Source organism: Lupinus angustifolius, chromosome LG20, assembly GCF_001865875.1.
Source record: "Lupinus angustifolius cultivar Tanjil chromosome LG20, LupAngTanjil_v1.0, whole genome shotgun sequence".
Classification (NCBI taxonomy): Eukaryota; Viridiplantae; Streptophyta; class Magnoliopsida; order Fabales; family Fabaceae; genus Lupinus; species Lupinus angustifolius.
The window spans coordinates 514003-536859 of record NC_032028.1 but is presented as its reverse complement, the minus strand read 5'-3'; the positions used below and the strand labels follow the sequence as shown (position 1 = coordinate 536859).

The window sequence follows — 22857 nt, the reverse complement described above, 5'->3', positions numbered from 1 at the left end:
ATGCAAGTCCAATAAGATTATAAACCACACATGCATGTGTGATTTAAACATACAGGAAAAAATAATCAATTAATTATTGTAACATTTATGTAGTTGAAAAATTTATATATAATAAATACATTATTCACTATTTATTTATATATTATTTTACTTAAATAGTCAATGAGTTATATATTGAACTATATATTCTTTCTTTTTACTACCTTCACAATTATTATTTGTTTCTTTATTTTTCACACTCTCACTGAAAGAAAACATCTATTTATATGTTTTTATATTCAATTTGGTAATTTTTTCGTAGAAGCAATTGCTGTCATGATTTCAAGTCGAAAATAATTATTAGGTAAAGTCATTCACAAAAGTAGTAAGTCAAGATCTTTTAAGTTGGGAAATTGTAGTTTTTCAATGCAAACTTTCAACACAAATTTGTTACCTTAATTAAAATGTTTTGAGATTTCCACATACATTAATTATTAGTGGTGAATAAACTTTTACCTATTTATTTTACAGTTTTGCTAACTTTAAAAGTTTTTTTTGTTTGCACCGGAGGCAATTCTGTCCGAGTCGGGAACATCCATAGGTACGTGAAATTAACTCTCTCAGCGGATATTTTTTTCATCCATAAGACTCGAATCTGAGACCTTGCTTAAGGGGAATCAAGCATGTACCACTTGAATCAATGTCCCTTGATTTTTTAGAGGAGTTTCATTATTTAGAAGATTATTTACATGGTTTTGTTAAATTGAAAAGACTAAATCTGCATGCACCACAACCAAGCATTCGTTGTACATAGCTATTAATAAGGTGATTATCCTAAATTAGAATTCCAAAAGAACTATAAAGAACATAAACTCATATAACAAATTACTCTCTCCCACTAATAACCAAAATAAGGAGCCTCTAAAATACTCACCACAGATACAACAATGAAATCCTCAGCAATTTGCTCTCTTTTGTTCACCCTTGGTTTGATCTTCATTTCTCATGCATTTTTGCATGCAGAAGCTAATAAAGGAAAAGGTGGCAAAAGTCTCATTGAAGGTATCTGTGATGAAACCTTAGAGGATAAAGCAAATTGCATGAGAGCTGTGGGATCAGATCCAAATGTCTTAAAAGCAAAGAACATTGTTCAACTTGCAAAAGCTGTTCTACAAATTGCATTGAACAAAGGGATGGAAGGGCAAAGTTTACTTAAGGAATTAGCAGCTTCAACAAATTCACCAGACCTTGTACAATGTGCAAACTTTGATTATGATGAAGTTGTTTTATCATTCAGGAGTGCCCTTGGTGAGTTGAAGGAGGATGCTCAAACTGCTAGTTATGATGCTGCAGTCGCAGTTGATGGACCGGTTACATGTAACAGGCGTTTGGCTGGCGCCGGAATAGTTAACCCGGTTATCGCTTCTCTTAACTCCGAGATCATGTTGTATAGCAAAATTGCAGCTAGAACCACAGATCATCTTTGATGTCTCAGACTTGCAATGGTTACATGCAGAAATGTACATACATTCATTGATACATGTTGAGATATGAGTAATTTGTGTGGGGATTTTAAGGTGTCCTTTTGTTTCATTTCAAAGTGTGGAGGGAGAGCAACAATTAATAAAACCAATAGCTGTTGAATATTTAATTTTTCATTTCATTATATTTACCACTCCTATTTTACTTCATCAAGTTTCTTCATTACTATTTAACTTCATCAATGCTAGCTTATCATGTGCAAGATTTACTATAAAGACTATTACACTCACAAAAGGATAAACTTGAAGATTGAAACAGACATAGAACAAATTGAGAACCAATGCTGCAAAATTATCCTTAGTCTGGATTTCAAAACACAATATATAACAATTTAAAAAGATTATCCTTCATTTGCTTCTCCTCCTTTCTATTCTTCAAGATTAATCTACCTCCACTAACCTAAGGTGGAGATGAGAAGATAAATGATTGAAAGAAAAGGTAAAAGTAAAAGATAATAAAGAAGTTCATCATGTGCATAAAAAAATCTCATATGTTCTGTAGCTGAGAGAAGGAGATCCTGACTACTGAGCCCGAAATCGAGGTGGCATGCTTGCACACAAGAGCTTCAGTTGCCTGCTCCTCAGTCTCGAACTGAACAAGAGCCTGCTTTTTCCCATTCATTTCAAATACCTTGCAGTTCAAGATGACTCCATGGTCCTCTACCAAGCTCACAATATCCTCTTCAGTGATGTCTTGAGGGAGACTGGACAAGTGGATCATCCAAGTTGGATAGCAGCAGTATCGGTAATTCTTTGCAGCATTGTGATTGAACCGATTCAGGTTCGAATTGGCATACTCATGAGTGTCAGCACCTTGGAGTATGGTTGCATGCTTAGAGTAGTTCACCTCTAACCGCTTCCCAAACAGTATTGCTCCCTGTATCCCAAAGTAAAAACGTTTCAGTGATAATCTTTAGAACTAGAGGAGGACGATCCAACAAAAACTCTTCGCTACGAAGCCAGAATAGAAAAATGAAGGAAAAAAATGCAGTTAACAATCTTCTATTTTCGGACTGAACCAACGGAAGCTATCAACTAAACTACGCAACGTTCTTTATTCAAATTTTCTGACATTAACATTCTCACCCCTTCTCTATATTACAATTATGATTTTTCACCAAACATGTCGAATGTTACCATCTCAAAATCATTGACCAATACTGGTCATTCAAATCAATGCATGCAAAAACCAATCAATCAATAAAATTACATGAACAATAAATACGCTACAGACACAATGCTTTTATAGTAAAAAAAACTTAAAAATAAACAGACATTAAATAAGTTTCCGGTCCTTATAAAATATACCATTCAAGTTCAGTCTTGTTCCATGTACAAATGACTGAATAAAATAAAACAAACAATAAATGAAGTTAATTTTAAAACTTGGGTAAAAGATATTCATGGACCCTGAGAGACAATGACAGAAGATATGATAGAAACTTCCTTTTTCTTGTAGTGTAAATGCACAATTGTGAGGGTTTAGTAAACAACATACACTTTGAAGTAAATTTGTTATGAACGGAATGCTTAAAATAAGTTTTCATGGGAAACCCAAAAATTCAAGACTGAATAAAAAACAGAAACCAAATAAGTAAAAACTGAATGTGAATATGGTCTTATCAAACTTTCTTCAGTTTGTTTTAAAATGGTTCAGATAACTAAGCAAATTTGTGACGAATTGTCAAACGAACATGGATATTGTCGATGAAAAGTATTGACATAACATACAAAATGATACATAGCTAGGAACAATTATAAAAAATATATAAACAATGATAACTTCTCCCTTTAGTAAAAGATATCACAAAGATCAAGTATAGCAGCAAGGTATGTGTGAAACAAACCTTCAGAAAGTGTACTGCCAATTCAGCTTGGAAACCGTCTCCCATCTGGACAAGTGCATGATCTGGTTTGCTCCAGAGAAGTTTAACTCTCACAATGTTCCCATATATGGAGAACAAGTTGAACAGCTTATCCTCATCGATTCTCTGAAAACAAACAAATTTCAAGTTAAATAAGGACAGAGAGAGATTGAAAATTCTAGATAAAGCATGACAAAGTGCTTACATCGGGATTCAGATTTGAGACGAGAATTGTACACCGGTCATTTTCTCCAGTTATTCCAGGAGGCAAATTTCCCCCGAAGGCAGCTGCAATGGCTTCAGCATTGGCCGCCTACAATTCAATAAATAAATAAATAGCATAAATATGTAAACAGCAAAACGAAAACGAAAAAGCAACTCATTTGCATGCATGTCTGCAGTTGGCTTACTGAAAACATCATAGTAATACATATTACCATGTCATTTATCTCAAAATCGAAGATAATCTCAAAGTTCAAGAACCAAAAATCCAACGAACTCACTCCCGCCTCTCCCAAACACACCCCAATTTGAAAAACAAAATCAAATTAAGAAATAAGGCCTTATCATTGAGTTCTTTTGCAGGAGATGAACAAAAACTCCTATAAATTGATGGTTTACAATCATACAAACCTGATGTTCTGTACATTCATATTTCAAAAGGATAAGTAAAAGAAGAGATCAACACTTTCGTAAGATATAAAAATAAAAGCAACTTCCTCATGTGTTCAACAATAAGCTCAGATGGGACTCCAACTTGATACAAAATATACTCACGTGCGAAAGTCCAACTGAAAGGGGGAATGGACAAACGTCAGTGCACTTTAAAGAACGCAATATGACAAATAAGCCAAAGCAGTTTAAAACAAATTTAAGTACCTGTCCTGGCCGCAGACCCATACATGTTTCCTGCATCCGGCTGTTTGACAGGAGATTAAGGGGGGGAAATATTACAACAGACTTAACAAAGATCAATAATAAGATTTGATTCATAAGTAGATACATAATAATCAAACAGAACATACTTGTGAAGATCTTCCTTTCTGCTCAGTAGGAAGATCGGGGTTCGTGAAGTCCCTGTGAAAGGTGAGGATGAGTAAAGTCAGCAACAATGTAATAACATGTTAAAAAAGAGATTAAGAAAGTGAACAAAAACAGAAAGACAATAACTGAATGAATCACCTGGTACGGTCGGTATTGTAGTTCACTTGTAAGTCATCGAGGCTGCAATTAAGATGAATTAGATATCATTAGATATACAGAGCCTTACGCCCACAAACGGAAAGACTATTTACAGGATTTGAACCTATGGCCTATTGGTCATTAAGCAACAACCTTATTGTTGCGTTGAGGCTCACCCCATTGGATATCCATATAATAAAATGCAATAAATAAAAATGAAGAGAAATAAAAGGAAAATATATAAGGTTGGGGAAAAACAGACTCACACAAGCATAAATAAAAATATACAATGATATCGTTTAGATAAATTTAACCTACTTTGAGAACTGAATGTCCAGCTGACAGCAACCATCATAAACATTGCGTCCCTAGAAATTTCCAAAATTTCAATCATCGTTCACAAGCAATATCAGAATTAACAACCCAAGCCAACTAAAGCGCCAAGCTGAAAGGAAATGTTAAAGAACCTGAAGTGCGTTTTTTGCAGTAACAGCACTCTGACGTGATTGATACTGTATGAGAGCCTGGCAGCCTACACAGTTTGTAAATACATAACTAAACAACAAGTAGAAAGTAGAAATCCAATATGATGATAATTTTATGTTCGTAAAAAATGCGATTGTAGACCTCAACTGTAATAAAAGGGCAAAGACACATAGAACAATAACAAAGTCTTCTCCTACTATGCGAGTCAAATACATGGATCAATCGACATGATTGGGTTCTTTCAGAAAAACAAAACTTGTAGTAAAAGGTTTTGTTATTTAGATACAAAACAAGAAGCAAATTGTATATTTCAAAATGATTATTGCATGAAAAGTATATGTCCTTGATCCAAAAGGTTAAAAAAATAATCAGGAAAGAAAGAAGTTATCTGAGAGAGCTGACCAGCTGACTTGTGAAATGTTACAATCTTCTCTACAGATCCATGGGTAGAAAATACTCGATGCATCACGTCCACTGTCATAGGATATAGCACATGATGAATTGTAACTAAGAGAATTCGGTTTGGCTGCGCATCCAGACAGTTCCCGGCCGCAGAACAACATTAAGAAAGAGAAGAGACAAAGAGAAAGGAGAATGAATAGAGAAGTAAATGATAAAGATTAAAAAAAACTATTGAACATAACAAACTGAACTCACTGAATAAGAACAATCTGATACAACAATAAAAGGATGCATGGTGAAAATAGCTAGTGCACAATTAAAGGTACAATACCCAAAATGGGGCCCATAATTTCATTCTGCTTTATTGAGCCATCAACAACATGAAGAACACACAATCCAATTAAAAAATATGAACAAAAAAAATGCCAACCTCGTCTCCTCGTCCTTGATTTTGATCGGTTGGTGCTAGATCCTGATGTGAGGAAAACTGGATATAGACATTCCTTCCCCTAGAATAAAAGAATAAGAGAATTAGATTATCAACTAAATCTCAACATCAATGTGAAACTATGAAGCCAAGCTACTACAAAAAGGGATGCAAATCTATGAATCAATGAGAATATATTGATATGTTTCAAATACGACAAGGTATGGCTCAAATACATTTGACCTTTTCTAAATGTGTTACTCGGATATACAACACCTTTTTTATTTGAACTAATCATAGCATTAGACATTAATTTAGTAAAGATGCTTTTAAATTGTAGGCTACTGTATAGAGGTGAGAGTACTTCTGAATTGTACTGAATATGCTCTTGTTGACATTTCGACATTGGGAAAAAATAAACTATGATATGGGCAGTAACTGTGCTTTTATGTTATGATCACAAATATCTTTCGTAAATTCTAATCATCATGGTTCTGTATTAATGATAATTGATCAATGCCTCATTACAAATATTCTGCATCTATACAAAATATATGCTTTCATACATTTCTGTTAACGCATCTATCTTGAATTTCAAAAAATCCATGTGTTATACTAAGTATCCAAGCTTCTTAGATGCGAGGAAATAAAGCATTACAAATCTCTGAATATGACAACAAAAATCCAGTTATCAAAACAATAGTCACACCAACCAAACACAGTTATGAATGACAAAACTAAAGAAGCTATCGATTACCTTATGTTTGGCTGAATATTTTCATAAAATTGTAAAGCACTAACTGCAGTAGCAATATCTTGCATTTGGATAAGAGCCTGAAAACATCATACAATGTACAAATTAAAAAATGACAAAATGAAGAATCCAAGGAGAACAGAAAGTCTTATTCAAAGGCATGAAAAACAAAACCTGGTTTTTTGCTCGCAGCATTACTAGCTTCGTTATGACTCCAAAAGACTGAAATAGCTGGAGCAAATCAGCCTGCAATAAAGGAAGCAGAAATTATAAATCTTTCAAGATTTTTCGGAAACTAAGAGCTCGAACAACAGTTTGATGAAAAAATAACCTATACTTGTGAAGCAAACAGCATATAGAAATATAAGAAATTATGAACTCAAGTACTCATTTCAACTTATACAATGGACACGGAATAATCTTTATTTACCCTTGATCATCAGGAATCATTTTAGATACAATCTAGTTTAAGGACACACATCAGAGCAAACAAAAGATGTTTGGAATCAATCAACAAAAGGGCGACCCAATGTACAAGACTCTCGCCTTGTTTGGAATCAATGAACAATAAAAATAAAAACAGAGAAAAAATTTCAAGATGTTTATAAACAAGTTATTTTTTGATATTATGTAGGGTTTGATTCATTCAGATTGGAAAATAATCTGATCATCAGATTATCAGACAGCCTCAATGTCAAAAAAAAATCACTCTTTTTTCACCTAAAAACAGTTGTAGGAAATAGTTTATATTATTGTCAAACACCTACTTCCTCACATATTATCATTTTGGAGCAGTGACAACTATTTTTTTCTCAAAAATATTATGAACCTAACACCTTAGTTACCACCTCTTTTATTCACCATTCTGGCCATTATCTAGTTCTGGTTACTTCGAAACAAAGTTAAAGCAGTTAAGCAATTGAGTCATATTATAGCATGACATGAACCTCTTATCAAAACAATTGGCAAATACAAACAATACAGACATCCAACAAGAGAGAGAGAGGGAGAGGGAGAGAGAGAGAGAGAGAGTACTTCAGATATTTCCTGCCCCACATTTCGAATATGAATGACCTTGGAAGGTTCAGCCATTGTGAATTAATTAACCTGTAAAAAGTGGAGAGAAAAAAATCATATTCAATCACTTCAAGTTCTTTTTTTTCTCTCTTCTTTTCTAGTCCAATTTATAGCATCAAACTCAATCAATTCTCCACTTTCAATCAATCTAAAAAAAATAGCAATTGAAGTAGAAATTCACGTCACCCATGCTTGAAAATGCTTACTGAAACTCAATTTCAAAAAACAAAATGAGAACCATCACTTACAATTTTATTTTATATTTTGCAAACACAAATGCACTAAATCACATTGCAAAAACCGATCGTGGGGCTTTGACAGAGTAATAGAAAATAGCGAAAGAAGAAGAAGAAAAATCAAATTTTTATTTGATACTCGAATGAAATATGCATGCCCAAATGGAGAAGTGAACGCAGGGACTATAGAAAGGAACGAAATAACAAAAGATAGAAAAAGGGTATCTTTCAAATTCCAGCTTCAAAAGTGATCAAAATTGGAAGAAGAAGAAAAGGAGAATACATGCCTGGGAGAGAGAGAGAGAGAGAGAGAGAGAGAGAGAGTTCAGCATTGGCCGCCTACAATTCAATAAATAAATAAATAGCATAAATATGTAAACAGCAAAACGAAAACGAAAAAGCAACTCATTTGCATGCATGTCTGCAGTTGGCTTACTGAAAACATCATAGTAATACATATTACCATGTCATTTATCTCAAAATCGAAGATAATCTCAAAGTTCAAGAACCAAAAATCCAACGAACTCACTCCCGCCTCTCCCAAACACACCCCAATTTGAAAAACAAAATCAAATTAAGAAATAAGGCCTTATCATTGAGTTCTTTTGCAGGAGATGAACAAAAACTCCTATAAATTGATGGTTTACAATCATACAAACCTGATGTTCTGTACATTCATATTTCAAAAGGATAAGTAAAAGAAGAGATCAACACTTTCGTAAGATATAAAAATAAAAGCAACTTCCTCATGTGTTCAACAATAAGCTCAGATGGGACTCCAACTTGATACAAAATATACTCACGTGCGAAAGTCCAACTGAAAGGGGGAATGGACAAACGTCAGTGCACTTTAAAGAACGCAATATGACAAATAAGCCAAAGCAGTTTAAAACAAATTTAAGTACCTGTCCTGGCCGCAGACCCATACATGTTTCCTGCATCCGGCTGTTTGACAGGAGATTAAGGGGGGGAAATATTACAACAGACTTAACAAAGATCAATAATAAGATTTGATTCATAAGTAGATACATAATAATCAAACAGAACATACTTGTGAAGATCTTCCTTTCTGCTCAGTAGGAAGATCGGGGTTCGTGAAGTCCCTGTGAAAGGTGAGGATGAGTAAAGTCAGCAACAATGTAATAACATGTTAAAAAAGAGATTAAGAAAGTGAACAAAAACAGAAAGACAATAACTGAATGAATCACCTGGTACGGTCGGTATTGTAGTTCACTTGTAAGTCATCGAGGCTGCAATTAAGATGAATTAGATATCATTAGATATACAGAGCCTTACGCCCACAAACGGAAAGACTATTTACAGGATTTGAACCTATGGCCTATTGGTCATTAAGCAACAACCTTATTGTTGCGTTGAGGCTCACCCCATTGGATATCCATATAATAAAATGCAATAAATAAAAATGAAGAGAAATAAAAGGAAAATATATAAGGTTGGGGAAAAACAGACTCACACAAGCATAAATAAAAATATACAATGATATCGTTTAGATAAATTTAACCTACTTTGAGAACTGAATGTCCAGCTGACAGCAACCATCATAAACATTGCGTCCCTAGAAATTTCCAAAATTTCAATCATCGTTCACAAGCAATATCAGAATTAACAACCCAAGCCAACTAAAGCGCCAAGCTGAAAGGAAATGTTAAAGAACCTGAAGTGCGTTTTTTGCAGTAACAGCACTCTGACGTGATTGATACTGTATGAGAGCCTGGCAGCCTACACAGTTTGTAAATACATAACTAAACAACAAGTAGAAAGTAGAAATCCAATATGATGATAATTTTATGTTCGTAAAAAATGCGATTGTAGACCTCAACTGTAATAAAAGGGCAAAGACACATAGAACAATAACAAAGTCTTCTCCTACTATGCGAGTCAAATACATGGATCAATCGACATGATTGGGTTCTTTCAGAAAAACAAAACTTGTAGTAAAAGGTTTTGTTATTTAGATACAAAACAAGAAGCAAATTGTATATTTCAAAATGATTATTGCATGAAAAGTATATGTCCTTGATCCAAAAGGTTAAAAAAATAATCAGGAAAGAAAGAAGTTATCTGAGAGAGCTGACCAGCTGACTTGTGAAATGTTACAATCTTCTCTACAGATCCATGGGTAGAAAATACTCGATGCATCACGTCCACTGTCATAGGATATAGCACATGATGAATTGTAACTAAGAGAATTCGGTTTGGCTGCGCATCCAGACAGTTCCCGGCCGCAGAACAACATTAAGAAAGAGAAGAGACAAAGAGAAAGGAGAATGAATAGAGAAGTAAATGATAAAGATTAAAAAAAACTATTGAACATAACAAACTGAACTCACTGAATAAGAACAATCTGATACAACAATAAAAGGATGCATGGTGAAAATAGCTAGTGCACAATTAAAGGTACAATACCCAAAATGGGGCCCATAATTTCATTCTGCTTTATTGAGCCATCAACAACATGAAGAACACACAATCCAATTAAAAAATATGAACAAAAAAAATGCCAACCTCGTCTCCTCGTCCTTGATTTTGATCGGTTGGTGCTAGATCCTGATGTGAGGAAAACTGGATATAGACATTCCTTCCCCTAGAATAAAAGAATAAGAGAATTAGATTATCAACTAAATCTCAACATCAATGTGAAACTATGAAGCCAAGCTACTACAAAAAGGGATGCAAATCTATGAATCAATGAGAATATATTGATATGTTTCAAATACGACAAGGTATGGCTCAAATACATTTGACCTTTTCTAAATGTGTTACTCGGATATACAACACCTTTTTTATTTGAACTAATCATAGCATTAGACATTAATTTAGTAAAGATGCTTTTAAATTGTAGGCTACTGTATAGAGGTGAGAGTACTTCTGAATTGTACTGAATATGCTCTTGTTGACATTTCGACATTGGGAAAAAATAAACTATGATATGGGCAGTAACTGTGCTTTTATGTTATGATCACAAATATCTTTCGTAAATTCTAATCATCATGGTTCTGTATTAATGATAATTGATCAATGCCTCATTACAAATATTCTGCATCTATACAAAATATATGCTTTCATACATTTCTGTTAACGCATCTATCTTGAATTTCAAAAAATCCATGTGTTATACTAAGTATCCAAGCTTCTTAGATGCGAGGAAATAAAGCATTACAAATCTCTGAATATGACAACAAAAATCCAGTTATCAAAACAATAGTCACACCAACCAAACACAGTTATGAATGACAAAACTAAAGAAGCTATCGATTACCTTATGTTTGGCTGAATATTTTCATAAAATTGTAAAGCACTAACTGCAGTAGCAATATCTTGCATTTGGATAAGAGCCTGAAAACATCATACAATGTACAAATTAAAAAATGACAAAATGAAGAATCCAAGGAGAACAGAAAGTCTTATTCAAAGGCATGAAAAACAAAACCTGGTTTTTTGCTCGCAGCATTACTAGCTTCGTTATGACTCCAAAAGACTGAAATAGCTGGAGCAAATCAGCCTGCAATAAAGGAAGCAGAAATTATAAATCTTTCAAGATTTTTCGGAAACTAAGAGCTCGAACAACAGTTTGATGAAAAAATAACCTATACTTGTGAAGCAAACAGCATATAGAAATATAAGAAATTATGAACTCAAGTACTCATTTCAACTTATACAATGGACACGGAATAATCTTTATTTACCCTTGATCATCAGGAATCATTTTAGATACAATCTAGTTTAAGGACACACATCAGAGCAAACAAAAGATGTTTGGAATCAATCAACAAAAGGGCGACCCAATGTACAAGACTCTCGCCTTGTTTGGAATCAATGAACAATAAAAATAAAAACAGAGAAAAAATTTCAAGATGTTTATAAACAAGTTATTTTTTGATATTATGTAGGGTTTGATTCATTCAGATTGGAAAATAATCTGATCATCAGATTATCAGACAGCCTCAATGTCAAAAAAAAATCACTCTTTTTTCACCTAAAAACAGTTGTAGGAAATAGTTTATATTATTGTCAAACACCTACTTCCTCACATATTATCATTTTGGAGCAGTGACAACTATTTTTTTCTCAAAAATATTATGAACCTAACACCTTAGTTACCACCTCTTTTATTCACCATTCTGGCCATTATCTAGTTCTGGTTACTTCGAAACAAAGTTAAAGCAGTTAAGCAATTGAGTCATATTATAGCATGACATGAACCTCTTATCAAAACAATTGGCAAATACAAACAATACAGACATCCAACAAGAGAGAGAGAGGGAGAGGGAGAGAGAGAGAGAGAGAGTACTTCAGATATTTCCTGCCCCACATTTCGAATATGAATGACCTTGGAAGGTTCAGCCATTGTGAATTAATTAACCTGTAAAAAGTGGAGAGAAAAAAATCATATTCAATCACTTCAAGTTCTTTTTTTTCTCTCTTCTTTTCTAGTCCAATTTATAGCATCAAACTCAATCAATTCTCCACTTTCAATCAATCTAAAAAAAATAGCAATTGAAGTAGAAATTCACGTCACCCATGCTTGAAAATGCTTACTGAAACTCAATTTCAAAAAACAAAATGAGAACCATCACTTACAATTTTATTTTATATTTTGCAAACACAAATGCACTAAATCACATTGCAAAAACCGATCGTGGGGCTTTGACAGAGTAATAGAAAATAGCGAAAGAAGAAGAAGAAAAATCAAATTTTTATTTGATACTCGAATGAAATATGCATGCCCAAATGGAGAAGTGAACGCAGGGACTATAGAAAGGAACGAAATAACAAAAGATAGAAAAAGGGTATCTTTCAAATTCCAGCTTCAAAAGTGATCAAAATTGGAAGAAGAAGAAAAGGAGAATACATGCCTGGGAGAGAGAGAGAGAGAGAGAGAGAGAGAGAGAGAGGAGAGTTAGATATGAGGAGTGAGGTGAGAATGGGTGTCATGCACGAGCAATGTATGTTAAAAATGTGTGTTTAAGGAAGTTACATTAATTTTAATAATAAAAAAAAAGGAATCTAGTTTGAAGATTTTGTCTGGTTTTGAGGTTTGAGTAACCCAACGCCACAGTGCCCCATTGCCCCACATTATCCAACTCTTCTTTGAGTTGGCTCCTACACTATTCATGCTCTTATGCCTACACTTTCCACGCGCAAATTATAACATCAACAAATCAATAATGTGAATCCGGTTACACTCACACACAAAAATGAGAAAAATGCAACATGGTATAAATTTTATATGGATTCAATATCTTTACATTAGTAGTGTGAATATTTTTTATATTGTCATCATTCATATATTTATTATTATTGACTCTTGAACAAAAGTAACATAAATTTAAGGTGGATGATATGTTGATGATGTAACAAAATTTACATTAACGTAAATTTTAATCTCATTTTATATGTTGGAATTGTATTATCTATCATTAATTATTATCAATTTTTCAAAAACTGAATAATAAATAATATATTAAGTATATATAAATGTTTATGTTGTAGTATATAAATATTGCACTATTCACCCAATTGGTTTATACATTAAAAGAATTTATATGATTAGTGTATAATCTAATGTTTATTTAGATTTATTTTAAGGAATAATGTATCTCCTCGTATCAGAAGATAACTTATCTCCTTCAGTCAGTAAAAATATGACATGTGTATTATTTTGTTTTGTTTTAAAAATATCTTTATAAAAAATAATGAAACATGGCTCATGTCATGATTTTACTGGCAATATGAGATAATTTATCTCCTTATACTATGAGATATTTTATTCTCTTTATTTTATTATTAAGATAATGAAAGGGATTATAACGTTAGAAAGATACATTCTACCCTTAACTTTGCATTCATAACAAAAAGTTCATGATAATTAATGTTTAATTTTATCTTTTATTTTTTAATAAATTATGTTTTTATTATCATGAACCTAATAAAAGATGAGTTTGATTTTAATATCAATGTATTCTTAATATCAACTTTTTTGGTTGGAGTTAATCATCTATTACTATCGACTCTCATGTGTTATTCAAGTGTACATGTTTTATTATCCTTAAATATGGTCTTAAGTTCAAGTTTTGTGGGTGGAAAAAATACCCAATAGGAGAGTTAGCCTCACATACCTGATACTACCCACATACTTGTGGATGTTCTCAGCTCAGACAGAATTGTCTCCGGTGCAAGAATACATTTATACAACTATCAAATATCAATTGCAATTTGGGTTGACTCCTAATAGCTAGAATTTACACGAACCAAATAAAATAAAATATGCTAATAGAAAAATACCCATATACATCTTTCCAACATGGCAAGGCAGTTTACAAATATTACACTATTGTTAATGTATTAATAGTTCTTAATATTTTCATAGGGCAGTATTAATTATTTAATATGTGCACAGAAAATTTTATGAAAGTACAAGTGGAAAAAATCTTTATCACATCTAAATTAGGGTAAAGATTACCATTTGAATTTTGTTGTTTATTCATTCTTTGTTAATCAAACGTTATTGGGCTTAAAGGTTTTGGAGTAATCATTTCAGATTCACATAGAAAAACTATGGAGGCAAAAGAGAGAAAAATCTCCACCATATCTATCTATAAATTTCAATTAATTTATTTACATGCAAATTATTAAATGATGACGATTTGGTTTTTTTTGAAATAAAATCATTTTAAAAAATTATCAACCCCTTTTGTTTTTTTCATTAAATAACTCTACAAGTTTATTAACTTAGTGAAAAACTACAATCTATTATATAAGGTACATGGTAATATTATCCCCATCCAAGGATTGTAATTTAGTTTTATTTATGATTTGGTATCCACACTTCAATGACAAAACTTACTCATATATGTTAGTCCCATATTACTCTCTAGGTTTTTATCCAAGAATGATAAAATTATAATTGTTAGTGTAATGATATTTCTTAAATATACTTATGCCATGTGAGTATTATTCAATATTTATTGCTTATTATAACATATGAAAATTTTATAGATGTGAAAGTGGGGGAAAATTCCATCCACTATCTATAAGTAAGGTAAAATTATCATCGTTGATTTTATTTATGGGGTGGAAATAATTATATGGATTTCACATGCAAAAATGAGAAAATTTTACCCATATATGATTTGTGTTGGCTCCTATTGACCACACTTTATACCCAACCAGAAAAAATGAAAGTTATTAATTGGATATTACTCCTATAGATTCCTTTCCAAAGATGAAGAAGCCAATTTACACTTTAAAAATATATAATTCAAGTTGATGTCATAATATTTCTTACCTAAACATTACGTGGAAGATTTATGGATTCCCAACTGGAATCAACATCTATAAACAAGGTAAAGTTATTCACGTTTCATTTTTTTTACTCTTTATTAACCAAACATAAATTGTTTTATCATGTAGGAATTATTTGAAAATTAATGGAAAATTTATAGATGCAAAAGTGAAAAAAATTTCTCCATAATATATAAATAAGGAGTAAGGTTATTAGATTTACTTTTCTATTTATATACTCTTTGTTAATAATCATGATTTGGTTTTTGTTTTAGTAAGACTGAGACTACTTGACAAAGTGTACAAAATATACAATAAGAAATGAAATTACATAGAAAAACACAAGAATTTAACACTTTTTAAAATGAATTTATGTTAAAAATCAGTGTCATTAAATCACTCATCTCAATATGAAAACAAAATAAAAGCCAATGTTGATGCTTCATAAAAGTTGTAATAATCAGTAACTAAGATAAAGCCTTCCGATCTATCGATCAAAATTTTCTTTTGCTATAAAGTCCCCATAAACTATTTTAATTTCCTAATTATTCTTTTAACTATTAAAGAAGTTAATAAATGAACATTTAGTTAATAGCAATAAAAATTATAAGTCCTATTTTTATTTTATATTTGATTATTAGATCATTATTTTATTTTATATATAACAGTATTCTATTAACCACATTTAAGCCCTTAAAAATCAAAAGGTTGCTGAATCTCTAAACATGCTTTAATATCATCGTCAATCATATTAAATTTTCCAAAGCCATATAAATAAACAAAATTTGAAGTACTTTTGAGTACAACTCAATCTCCTTGAAAATGAAAGGTTCGAGCAACATGTAAAAAAACTCAACTAACCAAAATATCCATGAGTTTCAAATGAAAACACTAGGAAGCTTTAAAAGATGGTAACCAAATATAACATTAATAAGTTGAAAGCATTTCTTCAGGCAATTAGCATAACTATGCTTTGAGGCGTCCAAAGAACTTTTGCTTCTCTTCTGTTGTCTGGAAACGACCATGCCCAAACTTCGAAGATGTGTCAATAAACTTGAGCTTGATATCCTCAAGTGCAAGACGCGAAGTCTGTTTAAGCAAGGATTGGCGCAATGTAATAACCCTTTTCTTAGGACCAACACAGCCGCCCTTCACCATCAGATAATCGTCCTTCACAATACCATAATGAGGGAACCCACCCATTGGTGTGATGTCTTTCTCGGTCCTGCAACGAAGAAGCAACTTTGATCAGATAGAAAAAGATAACAAAAATAGAGCGACCATAATACATTAGCAAGTCACTCACCTATCGAAATCGGTAACAGCCTCGTGAGACTCTTGTCCTGCTTTTCCAAGCCTGTAAATCTTCTTGTTCAACTCAGTTCTGTGGTGGTATCCATTCTGACCAGCCCTAGCAACAGTAAAGGAAACTCTAGCAGGATGCCAGGCACCAATACAAGCCACCTTCCTCAAACCCCTGTGAGTCTTGCGGGGAAGACGGGTAACACCCCAACGGGTGACCACACCTTCATAACCCTTACCTTTGGTCACTCCAATGAGGTCAATCATCTCATCCTTCTGGAACACAGCATCGATGGGAACCTGTTTCTCAAAGAAACTGTATGCAAAGTCCACCTTCTGTGGAATAGTTCCACCGTTAACCTGAATCTCCATGATATGGGCCTTCTTCTGCTTCAACCCCTTCAATTTCCTGATCTGTCAGACAAAGGCAAACCCAGACTAATATGTTAGACATATATCTCGAAGATAAGACATGAAAATAAGCCATGACTTTTTAACTTCGGACCACAAATAAAATTTGGCATAGATATGAAAAGAATAACATAAAATTTAGCGTAGATATAAAAATAATATTACATATACACTACAAAAAACATTGGTTGTGGTAAATAACAACAAGAACAAACTGGCAACTAAATGAAATCACACAAATTAACACAAACGGGAGTCAGAAATCTCGTGTGGAAGTGCCGCTCATTGCACCAAATTATGGTTGCTGCGTTAGCACAGTAATTTCATCATTCTTTATTTTCTCAAAAACAAACTGGCAACTAAATGAAATCACACAAATTAAGACAAAAGGGAGTCAGAAATCTCGTGTGGAAGTGCCGCTCATTGCACCAAATTCTGGTTGCTGCGTTAGCACAGTAATTTCATCATTCTCATCACACACAGGTACAAACACTTGAGTTTACCATAAACATATAGTATTAAGAGTGCGTATATAGAGTAATTAAACGAGGGAAATTAAATAAACAATGCAAACAGTTTTACACAGTGTAAGTACCTGAGTGTGAGCCAAAACACGGACAACAGTGGCATATTTCTTGATTTTCTCAAGTTGTGCCTCAATATTTTTCTTCCCATCTTCAGATTCATACTGCTTCGAGTATTTGGTAAAGGCCTTCTTCTTGGACTTAGACCAGTTCTTGTAGAACCTACGCTTAATTTCCTCACTCAAATGCTGAGCCCACACAGTGTTTAATGTTCGCAGACCACGTGGAGTTTTCACGTAACCAACAACCCCAACAACAACCATTGGAGGGGTCTCAATAATTGTAACAGGCTCACAAGTCTCCTTCTTGTGAAGCTCTGACATTAAAAAACATAATAAAGAATTAGAATACAGAGGTCAACATACTAGTATACATCTGAATCAGAACACATACATGTAGTTTAATTATACGCAAACGAACAGAACAACACTGTCATTATTAGGTTCATTTTATGAATGCCAAAAGACCATAAACGGTGTGGCGCAACTCCAGAAATAAAAAGTAGGTCATGAACTAGAGTCCACCTCTTTTTACATGAGAAAACACTATCACAAAAAACATCAATTTATACACAAAATTCATAAATTATTTCAATGGTAAGAGCAAACAATAAGGAAACCAAACCAAAAAACAAATCATTTCCTATGGATTATCGAGAAGCAAATAGATTATTAAACGATTGTTCCGGCTGATGATAGACAATAGCTAAATAGTTATTTAAATTACATGCCACTCTTTCACAACCCAACATACAAAACAATATATTGAAAAGGAAACCACATCTATTTCAATTAACAAGATAAAAAAATTAAAATGACAACGAAACTTACTCGATCCAGGTTTCTCGACCTCTCGAACAATGTGAGTCATACCCGCCTTGTAACCCAAGAAAGCAGTAAGCTTAGGTGACTTAGTTTGATCATCCTTGGGGAATGCCTTCACTGCAACATGAGAATTTAAAAATACTTAAGCAAAACACTTATTGCATAACAACCTCGATATCATCAAATAATTTTGCAAATTCAAAAATCAAAAACCAGATAAATAAGAATTCAAAAATCAAAAACCAGATAAATAAGAATTCAAAAATATACCTTTTCCTCTGTGACGAGCAGCACGCTTCCTTGGAAGAAATCCAAGAGAACCGTGCCTTGGGTGTTCGAACTTCCTGTGAGACATTCTTCCGCTACGAAACCAATAATAAAATAAATCACCAAATCCCTAATAATTGAAAATGAGAAAGATAAGTGTTCAATTGAGATGAATCAATAACACATGATTAATGAACAGTGAAACTTATAAACAGAGATGAGAACAAGGAAGAACCTGAAGATGGTGATGCGGCTAATGAAATGCGAAGCTCAGAGGCAATGAGTGTAAAACCCTAACTACTTTGTTCTTTATATAATTTTGATTTTATAGGCCCAATCTTTTCTCATTTTAAGATGGGCCTTGTAAAATCATTATGGGCCTTCTAATATTATTTTTGTAGTGAAACCCTAATAATGATAGGAAGAAAAAAAAATAAGAAAAAGAAAAACTCCGACCTGCCGGATTCGAACCAGCGACCTAAGGATTACTGACTTATACCACTACAGTCCTCCGCTCTACCAACTGAGCTAAGGTCGGATGGTTATACTTCAATAAGCTTCATAACTAAGTACTGTTGAAGATATTATACTAAGGGCTGGATGATAATGACGAGTGCACATATGATGTTTCACATTTAGTGTCACTACATGTATTATGATATTGTAATTGATTGAAAAAATATATAATTTATAACTTATGGCACATAGAGTGGTATTGATTATGGGATAGCAGATTCTATCATGATAAAAATGTATCTACTATTTCCCAGAGTGTCTCCATCTTAAACCAATCAAATTTTGACAATTAATAAAAAATTATTACATTTTGTTTATAAAAATTCTTTTTTTATATAAAATTATAATTATTGGACTGTATTAAAAAAATTATAACTTTTTTAAAATGTCAGACATTTTTTTAATCAAAAAAATTTAATATACATAATTTGAAGAACATGGTTGAAGGCGTGGATAAAGTGAAGAATGGTAGATGGGCACAGCTTGATCATGATTTATTGAATGAAATAGCTATGAAGCTTAATTACTCTTATAATGACTATATTCAAGCTCGTAGTGTATGTAGAGAATGGAAGATGACATTACCCAAGGTTCCATCTTTGGTCCTTCCTTTCAGTGAGGACAACACTCTTGAGACTTATCTTGCACATAGGAAGATTTATCACATAAGATTGCCCGAGTTGTGTGGCACCAAAATACGTGGCTCATCTTATGGATGGTTAATTTGTGTGGGTATAGATGATACATTGCGAATGATAAAACCACTGAACCCTAAGGTACATTTCTTCCTTCCTCATCTCTCTACTCTTCCAAATGTGGTTAGCTATCATCATGATGAGATAGACAATGAATATTTGCTATAAGAATTTGGTTATGATGATATTTACTCCATTAGTAGAATTCACATGCAAAAGAGTTTCCAAGTTCAAAAGGTTATACTATCTTCTCCCCCTGACGATAACCACCAAGACTTCATGGCCATTGTTATATTTTCGAGTCATAGTAGATTGGCTTTTTGTAGACGAGATGACACTAAGTGGATTGACATTCCAAAATCAGTAGAAACTGAAGATAGCTATGATTACAAAGATGCTATATTTCATGAAGGAAAAATTTATGCAATTGATTTCAAGGGCCAATTATTTGAATATCACATCAAAAAAGGAGGAATACCAATTGCATATAGTAGAAATATTCCACCGCCTCCCCATTTCAACTCAAATAGATATCCTCACTACAATGAAGCCTATTTGATAGGGTGCCCTGAAGGTGACCTAGTAATGGTTGCAAGGAGTGTTGATAGGGTGCCCTTAAGAACATGCACCATCATGTTATAATTCCACCAAATTTGATATCTATAGAATAAGCAGTGTTAATATGAAGCAATGGTCAAAACTTTTTAAGTTGGAGAATAGTGCAATATTTATTGGACTTAACTCATCTACTTGGATGACCAATCACACTCTTCCATATGGTCAAAGAAATAAAATTTATTATACTGATAACAATTTGGAACATCATTATAGGGAACAAATGGGTGGTCATGACATAGGTATGTTGAACCTCGAGGAAGGCACTATAAATCTTATTTTAAGAGCACAAACTAAATGAACAAAATGTTGTGTAGTGTACGTGTAGTATACGTGCATTGCATGTGCAGTGCATGTACAATGCATGTGCGGTGTATGTGCAGTTTAATTCTTAGTTTACTCATATTTGGCTCTCTTTTCCATGTTCGTTATATTACATTTTAGGAGAGAACCTTAGTTTAATTCTTAGTTTTTTTAAGAGCACAAATTAAAAGTTGATTATTCATTTTTTTGGACATCCACATTCATCACTCTCATATTTTATTCAATGTCAGTATTTAAAACCTAACTTTAGTTGTACACAATATTTTCTGTTTGTTTTCTATACAAATTTAAGACCAATTTTGATGAAACTATAAAAAATTGAAACAGGAACCTAAATTCATATAACAAATTATCTTAACAAAAATGTTTTTTAACTATGAATTTGTGATATGTTTTAATTGATTTTTCAATGTCAGTTTAATTTATGATAAGATTTAATATTTTTTTCTTCCTCATATTAAATAACTCTTAAAATTCACTGTATTTCCTACTTCTTTCTCTCTACTCATACTTCACCTTCTTTATAAATTCACACTGATTTGGTTCTCTTATCATAATAAGGAATCATTTAAGATTCCTTTTAACCAGACATTTTATTTATAAGGTCCTTAATTTATGCGTATGTCTATGAAGCCGTTATGAATGCAATCTACTAGTCAAAGCCTCCATTTGATAATAAAGTAGTAATTCCTAAAATTAAGTTTCCATTATGTTCTTGTTTCTACAATTTAGATATATGGCGATTCTCATTTAAGATGGTCATGTTGTTTGCTCTAGGCTCTAGCCAATATTTGAGTTTTTGATGTTAATAATAATGTAATGAAGTTCATGACTATACCTACCGGTTACTAAACAGCTCAAGAGTTGCGAGTTTTTAATATTACTTCACGCATTTGTATACAAGCAAAAAATGTTTATGCACATATCAGAATTACCCTCTTACCCATTATTGATATTTAACATACCCCGTCTTTAAGAAAATATTATATTACTAACTTACTCATTATTGATATTTAACATACAAAATTACATGGCAAAGTTGCTTGGGAAGTGAAAGGTTTGCACATTAAAAAAATAAAAATATAAAAAGGTAATCGGGTAGTTTTCACACGATATTATGTGGCCCTTACATTTGATACTCATTTTTTCTTAAAAACTTCAATAGATGTAGTATGATATTATAATTCTTACTCTCATACAACATCAAAAGGTAGAGATAGTTTTCAATAAGGGTAAATTGTAACCCAAAATAAATGTTACACAGAAGAATGTAAAACTTCCAATTTGGATATATATAAATAGAACTTAATTACAAACTTCTTTATTATAATACCTTAAAGTAAATAAATAAGTTGAGTTACAATACCAACTTAACTAATAGTAAGAAATCATAGTTATTTGTTCTTCATTCTCCTTCTTCTTCTGTGGTGGATGTTGCTTCCCCTTCTTTTGGACTCTTGTGGGGGGTCTAATGTAGGGAGAGAAAACAAGAAACAAAGTGTATTAAAATGTTATAGTATAAAAACAAATGATTAAGAAACCTCACTTGAAGCAAAATCAACATGATGTTGCAGCATGGAGTTATGATTAGTGAATCGATTCTGGCAGTACTCACAAATGATTATCATTTGTCAGTGTTTCATTTCTAAGTGTTGGCCAAGATCATCAGGTGTAGAGAAGGGGGAACCACAGTTAACACATTGCACTGTCATTGAGGTTGAAGAAGCAGAAGCCATTTCTTATTTGTGTGAATTTCTCTGTTACAAAGACCTGTTTTTATAATATAAGTTCAGTGCCATTTTTAGCAAGCATGCTAACCATAACTCATGCCTCTCCTATATCAGTAAAATTACCACGTAATGGTCACAAACCATAATAATGCTGCTTTTGATTGCTAAGTCCTCTAAGAGAATAAGTAGAAGTCATTTTGGTCTCTTCATAGGAACTGCTGTTATTAACATCAGTATAGCTTTTCTGTAATTTTAATATCAGTTCAACTTAGCTGCTGTTGTATAGTTGTACCATTAGTGCAAGTTAGCTGCTGCTGAAAACAATTTATAATATA

At 32.7% G+C, this 22857-nt stretch overlaps 4 protein-coding genes and 1 non-coding gene across 6 annotated transcripts; 1 reads left to right on the top strand and 4 right to left on the bottom strand.

Annotated features, from left to right (window-relative positions):
• On the top strand, positions 858 to 1645 carry LOC109336769. The gene is made up of 2 exons (XM_019573577.1): positions 858 to 1472; positions 1516 to 1645. The coding sequence occupies exon 1, from the start codon at positions 927 to 929 to the stop codon at positions 1464 to 1466; it is 540 nt and encodes a 179-aa protein (XP_019429122.1). The 5' UTR covers positions 858 to 926; the 3' UTR covers positions 1467 to 1472; positions 1516 to 1645.
• Positions 1804 to 10240, bottom strand: LOC109336768 (polypyrimidine tract-binding protein homolog 3-like). 2 transcript variants are annotated; one of them, XM_019573576.1, is made up of 16 exons: positions 10228 to 10240; positions 8259 to 8272; positions 7672 to 7745; positions 6811 to 6882; positions 6640 to 6716; positions 5886 to 5964; positions 5456 to 5579; positions 5035 to 5099; positions 4886 to 4935; positions 4568 to 4609; positions 4411 to 4462; positions 4265 to 4304; positions 4163 to 4176; positions 3591 to 3698; positions 3368 to 3511; positions 1804 to 2397 (listed from the first exon to the last, which is right to left on the bottom strand). In XM_019573576.1, the coding sequence occupies exons 3-16, from the start codon at positions 7726 to 7728 to the stop codon at positions 2008 to 2010; spliced, it is 1314 nt and encodes a 437-aa protein (XP_019429121.1). In that variant the 5' UTR covers positions 7729 to 7745; positions 8259 to 8272; positions 10228 to 10240; the 3' UTR covers positions 1804 to 2007. The 2 variants fall into 2 exon arrangements, with proteins under 2 accessions (XP_019429121.1, XP_019429120.1); XM_019573575.1 differs by lacking the exon at positions 10228 to 10240 and having other exon boundaries at positions 7672 to 7743; positions 8237 to 8281.
• Positions 8178 to 12910, bottom strand: LOC109335382 (polypyrimidine tract-binding protein homolog 3-like). Its single transcript, XM_019571520.1, has 13 exons — positions 12827 to 12910; positions 12262 to 12333; positions 11401 to 11472; positions 11230 to 11306; positions 10476 to 10554; positions 10046 to 10169; positions 9625 to 9689; positions 9476 to 9525; positions 9158 to 9199; positions 9001 to 9052; positions 8855 to 8894; positions 8753 to 8766; positions 8178 to 8288 (listed from the first exon to the last, which is right to left on the bottom strand). Exons 2-13 carry the CDS (start codon positions 12316 to 12318, stop codon positions 8178 to 8180), a joined length of 783 nt encoding a protein of 260 aa, XP_019427065.1. The 5' UTR covers positions 12319 to 12333; positions 12827 to 12910.
• On the bottom strand, positions 16014 to 18772 carry LOC109335960 (60S ribosomal protein L3-1-like). Its single transcript, XM_019572242.1, has 5 exons — positions 18646 to 18772; positions 18382 to 18492; positions 17563 to 17867; positions 16561 to 16970; positions 16014 to 16479 (listed from the first exon to the last, which is right to left on the bottom strand). The coding sequence occupies exons 1-5, from the start codon at positions 18728 to 18730 to the stop codon at positions 16221 to 16223; spliced, it is 1170 nt and encodes a 389-aa protein (XP_019427787.1). The 5' UTR covers positions 18731 to 18772; the 3' UTR covers positions 16014 to 16220.
• TRNAY-GUA lies at positions 19093 to 19180 on the bottom strand. Its single transcript is given in 2 exon segments — positions 19093 to 19128; positions 19144 to 19180. It is a non-coding gene; the product is annotated as a tRNA-Tyr (tRNA).

Bases quoted from the DNA above. Each gene is read 5' to 3' on its own strand.
- LOC109336768 (XM_019573576.1), bottom strand. From the start codon at position 7,728: ATGGCTGAACCTTCCAAGGTCATTCATATTCGAAATGTGGGGCAGGAA. The intron at 6,717-6,810 runs GTTTTGTTTTTC...TGATGTTTTCAG, and splicing joins TGCTGCGAGCAAAAAACCAG to GCTCTTATCCAAATGCAAGA. The intron at 5,580-5,885 runs GTTGGCATTTTT...CTGGATGCGCAG, and splicing joins ATCAAGGACGAGGAGACGAG to CCAAACCGAATTCTCTTAGT.
- LOC109335960 (XM_019572242.1), bottom strand. From the start codon at position 18,730: ATGTCTCACAGGAAGTTCGAACACCCAAGGCACGGTTCTCTTGGATTT. The intron at 17,868-18,381 runs GTAAGTTTCGTT...TTTTAATGTCAG, and splicing joins GGTCGAGAAACCTGGATCGA to AGCTTCACAAGAAGGAGACT. The intron at 16,971-17,562 runs GTACTTACACTG...TTTGTCTGACAG, and splicing joins GTGTTTTGGCTCACACTCAG to ATCAGGAAATTGAAGGGGTT.
- LOC109335382 (XM_019571520.1), bottom strand. From the start codon at position 12,318: ATGGCTGAACCTTCCAAGGTCATTCATATTCGAAATGTGGGGCAGGAA. The intron at 11,307-11,400 runs GTTTTGTTTTTC...TGATGTTTTCAG, and splicing joins TGCTGCGAGCAAAAAACCAG to GCTCTTATCCAAATGCAAGA. The intron at 9,053-9,157 runs GTGATTCATTCA...CACCTTTCACAG, and splicing joins TACAATACCGACCGTACCAG to GGACTTCACGAACCCCGATC.
- LOC109336769 (XM_019573577.1), top strand. From the start codon at position 927: ATGAAATCCTCAGCAATTTGCTCTCTTTTGTTCACCCTTGGTTTGATC.